This window comes from Chlamydotis macqueenii, chromosome 7 (assembly GCF_036417535.1).
Source record: "Chlamydotis macqueenii isolate bChlMac1 chromosome 7, bChlMac1.mat, whole genome shotgun sequence".
In the NCBI taxonomy this organism is placed as follows: domain Eukaryota; kingdom Metazoa; phylum Chordata; class Aves; order Otidiformes; family Otididae; genus Chlamydotis; species Chlamydotis macqueenii.
Window position 1 is genome coordinate 18,784,032 of NC_141562.1, and position 6,003 is coordinate 18,790,034.

Below are 6,003 nucleotides of genomic sequence, written 5' to 3' on the forward strand. Positions count from 1 at the left end.
GACGCCGGCTCCCCTCCCGAGCTGCAGCAGCTCGCTCTCCCTCCCGCGGTCCCCGCCCGGGACGCCGGAGCGGCGGCTTCGCGGGGCCGTTGCGGTGGGGCGAGATGCGCTCCCGAGCTGCGGGGCTGAGTGGCTGCGGGCGGACCTTGCCGCAATGCCCTTCCCTCTGCTCCCGGGCTTTTCCTCTCCCCTCGCGTTTTCTGTCCGCGATTTTCTCTCACATTGTCGATTACAGTTGCTCGCCCACCCCGCCCTTCCTCGCCCCGCAGCATCTGCCCCACGCAACGCGGCCTTTCCCGTTATTTTCGGGCGCGGGTTGAAGGGATTCAGAGAGAAAAAGAGAAAGGGAAAGAAATGGAGGGAGAGGGAGGGAGGGGGAAAGAAAATATTTTGTGTCCCACGGCCGGTGTTCGTTTACAGACAGAGCCTCTGTCTCCCCAGCTTTCGATCTTTAAAGGAAAAATCCTCCAGGAAGAAAAAAAAAAAATCTAACAGGTTCGCACGGTTCCGTCTTCCCCCCCGCCCCCGCCCCCCCCCCAAATCTAATTCCGGGAGAATTTAAAACGCTCAATTTTCCTCTGTTCTCCCCCTTTCTAGACAGAAACCCGCTCTCTCTCAGCTAGGACAGCTAGGATCGCTTTTCTCCCGATCTTTCTCCATTTCGAGAAATAACTCGGGGATAAAATAAGCGTGCACCTGCAAAGCATGGGCAGGGGGAACGGAGTGACGGGAATGAGGGGAAATCTCTCCTTTCGGGACTCAGCGAGGCGGGCGGCTGCCGGCCGCTTGCTGCAGGGCGGTGCGGGCCGGGGAGCGGAGCAGCGCGGCCGTGCCCGGGGCAGGGGGGTGCAGCCGGTGCGGCTGCCTGCGTGCCTCTATCCCCGGAACACGCGGCTGATAGAGCTGTGGAGTGCAGACTGTGTTAAAGCTTTCCTTTCACACAGCCCTAACCTTCTGTATCTTCCCCGCCGAGAGATCTTAGTTCGTTTTGCAGTTTGCTGAAAAATGATCTGTTTGTATTTTCGCCGAGGTTTGTTTTTTTTTTTCCTCCCCTGCTTCTGACACTGACTTATTGGCTCTGAACTTAGTGGAAACTCTCATTGCCCTGCGATCGATCCAAGTCTTTTCGCACAAATAGAGGTTTTTTTTCCATCTCCCCCACCCCTTCGGTAACACCTCCACGTCCCCCTCCCTGCCGCTCGGCCGGGGCGCCGGCTGCCTTCTCCGTCCCTTTCCCGACCAGCCGGGCTTATTTCTGGCATCCTTTTGTTAGGCTTTCTTAAAACATAGTTAGAGGTTCAGAGGGGAGGGGAGGATATTTATTTTCCTCCGCCAAAACCCGGTGTCTACGTCGCTGTGTGTTTTCTTCATTTGTTCAGAACCCCTTCTGCACATGTTGCCTCTAAAGTTACAAGGCAGCAATTTCTCCAGCAACTCCGTGATAAATAATTCAAAGCACCTTTTATACCTCGCATTACAAAGTATTAAAAGGCAACAGATGCAAAAAAAGATTAAAAATTAATAATTCAAATTATCGCAGCGCGGATATTTTTCACACGAGTTTGTTTTGCTCTGCCCCGTGTTTTTCTGGGGCTATTTCTGTCAGAACAGTAAGATACCGACGTGTATGTGTCTGTGTTTGAGTGCCGGTGTCTGCGCGCATCGAGCCAGCCGTACGGACCGGGATTTGTCTCTCTGCGTGTCGGGAGCTCGCGCCCGCACGGATTTTAATTGCTTACCCATATCTGGGTCTGTAGATGTGGAAATACATTTTAGGGGGCAAATCAAATGTTGTGGGTTTTTTTTTTTTTTTTCAAATCCGAAGCCAAAATTGTTGACGAATCTCACCGGAGTCCTTCAAACCCAGCGGCCGCGCAGCTCTCGGCTGCTGGCGCGGTCCGGGGGAAAGCGGAGGCACCGTTACCGCCCTGCCGCTGCGAGCAGGTCGCGCCGCTGGAAACCAGGAATAACGTCTAAGGCTCGGGCTGTTTCCCCTTAAAGGTCTTCGAAAATTAAACCCTGCATTTTAGGCAATGTATCCTGGAAATCATTGATTTGGAAACAAGAAGACGGTTACCCACATCTACGTTTGGGAATCTGATCGTGGGTTTGCGTTTCTGCGCCTTCCTTCTCACAGCAAAATCGAGATTTTTTAAAACTTCAAGCCTTTCCATTTTATATCTTTTCGGTTTGTTTTTATGCAGCGAGCAGGGCGTGTCCTCAAAAGTTTCGGTGTCGAAAGTTACAAATTGCTCTTAATTATTCATTTCCTGACTCAAGATGCTCTCAATCTCGGCTTTTTATTTGTTTGTTTGTTTTTTGTTTTTTTTTTTTGTCTTTAATTTAAATCTCGGAATTATCTTCCCTCCATGCAGTGAAATTAAAATCCCTGAAAATTCCTTGTCACGGTCCCTGGCAAAGGGATCTTTTCTCTTTCCTTTCTCCCCCTCTTACAGAAAGATTCTTTAAAGTGAAAATACATCGCGAATGCCTTCTCCTCTGTGCCAGGAGTGCATGTAAAATGCACACCGGGGATCTAGGAATAAACCAGGAGGGATCCTGACTTCTTGGGAGTCTCCGAAGCCGCCGGATCTCCCGGCCGTGCAATTGTCCTGTTTTCCCACATTCTCAACCTTTCGCCAAGCCAAACCAAAGGGAAGCACGGAGCAGCCACCGACCAACCCGCCATTAATTTCAAACTGGCGTCTCGCCTCTCTGCCACTGAAATCCGAAATCAAAGCTAACAGCATCGGATCGCGGGGGAAATTGCGGGTTTAGAGCTAGGCGGCGTTGGGGGAAGCCCCGGCCCGGCGGGGCAGGGTCCAGCCCGGGGGCTGACACGAGTCGGAATAAACTCGCGTCGTCTGCGGGTCGGTGGGAAAAGTGCCTTTGCGGAGCAGAGTCCCGCTTTCGCGGGGGGGCGTTTTCTTTCGCACACAACTCCCTGCACCGCGGGCTGCGGCTCCCGGCCCCCGCCCCGCCGCCAGCGCCGAGCCCCCGCTCCCCTCGGGCCCGGGGCTGCCCGCGGAACGGCTCTGTGAGCCGGGCTTCGGCCGGGGGAGGAGAGGCTGGCGGTGAAAGGATGGACCTGGAGGAGGATGAGGTGAGGAAGAATGGTTGGGGAAAGAGGAATGGGGGGGTGAGACAGAGGCAGAGCAGCGGAAGGAGCCGGGCTCCAGTACTCACGGTGCATTGCTGAGAAGGGGTCTGCCTTGCAGTGCATATCCATGGGGAGGCAAAGGAAGGGGAAGAAATCGGCTGAAGCCGCCGTGTCGCCTCTAAAACTCAACTTCAAGACTTAGGGGAGAAAAAAAAATAACAAAAAAAAACCCCAAACCAAAACAAACAAACAAACAAACAAAAAAAAAGCACGGGAGGAGAAAAGAGGAGGGGAGCGGCGGGGCGCGCTGCCCCCCTGCCCGGCGGCGCGGGGAGCGCGGTGCTTTCCGTGGGGCTCTGGGGGGGCCGGGGCGGCGGAGTCAGCAGAGTCCGTGTGCTGGCGGCGCCGCGGGGCGGGTGGGGGTCATGGCTGGGGGGGGCGCGAAGCGTCCCCGGCCGCGGGGAGGGGGTGCCGGGGCAAGGTGCGGCCGGCGGCAGAAGGCGCAGGGGGACGCGGCTCTCCCTCCTCCTCCCGCGGTCCGGGGCTAGTTCATTTAAGTTGAAAGCAGAGTAGCAATCCCCGGGAAGGCGGCGAGCGGCGGGCGGGCCCCCTCCTCTCGGGCGGGCGGAGGATCCGGCGCCCGGCGGACTTTTCGCCCGAGGTGGGAAGTGCTTGCGAGGAGCCGGGGCCGGAGACTGGAGCCTCCGCTCCCGGTGTGTGTCTCTCTAAAAGCCGCAGCGCCCTCAGCCCCCCGCCCGCCTCCCCGGAGATGGATGACTTGTCAGACAAAGGCAATAGATTCCGACACTCTCTGATTCGCCAGCGCGCCGAGCCGAGCGCGGCCAGGAGAGGAGAGGGGAGAGGAGAGGAGGGAGAGGAGGGAGAAAGAGAGAGGAGGGCCGGGCCGGCGGCGCTCGGCGCGGGGGGGCTGCCGCCTTCGGGACTCAGCGGCGGGGAGCCCCGGCCCCGCAGCGCCCCGGGCCACGCGTGTGCTGGGCGGCGGCGGCCCCGCCCGGCCCGCGGGAAAGGGCTTCGGCCCCGCTCGGTTGTCACTCGCGGCTCTGGAGCTTTAGCTCCCTGATTTAAGAGGCGCACGCACGCAGGGCTCGGGAGTTTCATCTCCCCTCTCACGCTCTGCGCTTTTCTACCGGAGACTTGGCTCGGGGTGAAAGGGGAGCGGGGGGTCGGTCCAGATCACGGCTGGGGTGGGGGGCGGACGGGGAGAGAAAGGGAGAAGGGAGGCGAGGGAGACGGAAAAGAAAGGTGAAAGGAGAGAGTTGGAAAGAGGAGAGAGAGATCAGGATAGAAAGACATACGGAAGAAAAAGAAAGAAACGTGAACGGAAGCTGGAGAGACAGAGAGGAAAAGCTGCTTGCCCCTCTTTGAACCCATAGCTGGGCCCGTTTCAGTCGTTGCAAAGTTTTCTCTCACGCACGTTTGGGGAAACAGCAAATCCAGCCACTCACTTTCCACGTATCTGCTGCTTTTTTCTTTCCTTTTATTTCTTTTCTCTCTCTCTCTCTTTTTTTTTTTTTTTTTTTTTTCTAATGCTAGTGGGATTTCACAAATAAGTCTACAGCTAAACCAGACGTGGCTTTGACCTAGCAGGGCAACAGAGAGCAAGGGAAAACGCCTTCTTAGGGTCACAACCAAGGGTGAAAAGACAAGGCAGAAATTGCTGCCGGCTCAATTTTGATTTTCGAACTGCGAGTTTCTCAGCACCTGAAGCGTGCTTTCTTCTCCTCTTTTCCTCCTTCATCCTTCCCCATCCCGCTGCTTGTCTGTCACCAAACAGTGCCTTTGTTTTCTAACTGGTTTAAGTAAAGAATCTCCGGGAGATCTTTATGAAATATTTTCCACTGTCTCATAAATCATTTTGGCACTTGAGCTGATGTTTTATCTTTCTCTCTCCCCCCGCTCCCCTCTCTCTTTCCCGTGTGTGCAAAAAGGATGATTTGGAAGAAAAAAAAAAAAGAATTTTTTTTACGCCGCTAGTTAGGGGTAAAGCCAGTGCTCGGCTCCAACTCCGCGCTGCGGAGAGGCCCGGCGGGGCAGGGGAAGCAGCCGACGCGGACACGCGAGTGCCGGCCGTGGGCAGCATCCCGCGCGGGGCGCGCTTTCCGCAGGGGCGGGAGCTCCCCGCTACCCGGCTGGAGGAGCCGCCTCCCGCCCCGCCCGGGAGCTCCTGCTCTGGCGCCGAGTTTGCGGGCGGCCCCGCCGCCGGCCCGGGGGTTGCCCCCCTCACCGCCGCGGCCCCCGGCCCGGCTCCGCCGGCTGCAGCTCGCCCACTCGCGTCCGCGGCGCCCCTCGTCCACCCGCGGGGCTCCCTTTATCAGCCGCATCCCCGCCACACCGGGCAGCCGGGCCCGCGGCGGGGCCGCCTCCCGCGCAGGGCGGAGGGGGCAGCCGGGCGCAGGTGCGGGGCGGCCGCGGCGGCGGTGCTCCCCGACACGGCCCCTAGATGGCGCCCTCCGGTCGGCTCTGCGGCGTGGGGAAGGGGCCGTGGCGGCGGGCGGGCAGCGAGGCCGCCGCCATCCCCGGCCTCGCACCTGCCGGCGGGGGCCTGGCGATCAGTGAGCCCCCCGGCAACAACTCATGCTCGCGGCGGGGCTGGGGGCGCGCCGAGCGCCCATGCCAGTAGCCCCGTCCAGTGCCGGTAGCCCGGTCTGCCGCCCGACTACTCCCCCTCCTTCCTTCCCGCCCCAAGCAGCCCCGCTCGCCCCGCGCCCGTCAGGCCGTGTAGGAAGGCGGAGGCTGGGGGCAGTGTGCGGGATGCCCCGCAGTGCCGGTTGGAGGGGACACTCCACCCAACCGCTCCGTCCCCGGGCCCCCACTGGCCGGGAACTTCCTCATTGTCTCCCTCCCTGTGCCGTCATTAACACTCGGGGAGTTCATTTTGCCTA

General features: G+C 58.9%; 1 protein-coding gene across 5 annotated transcripts in view; it reads right to left on the reverse strand.

Annotated features, from left to right (window-relative positions):
- The window catches only part of PAX2 (paired box 2), an 87,322-nt gene that overhangs the window by 78,916 nt on the left and 2,403 nt on the right, over nt 1-6,003 (reverse strand). For 3 of the 5 annotated variants that reach the window (XM_086751805.1, XM_086751807.1, XM_086751806.1), the window contains exon 1: nt 3,187-3,229. In XM_086751805.1, coding sequence (XP_086607931.1) covers nt 3,187-3,229 — 43 coding nt within the window. Of the gene's footprint in view, nt 1-3,186; nt 3,298-6,003 lie in introns of those variants that run through there. The other 2 variants (XM_086751804.1, XM_086751808.1) reach the window with 2 other exon arrangements.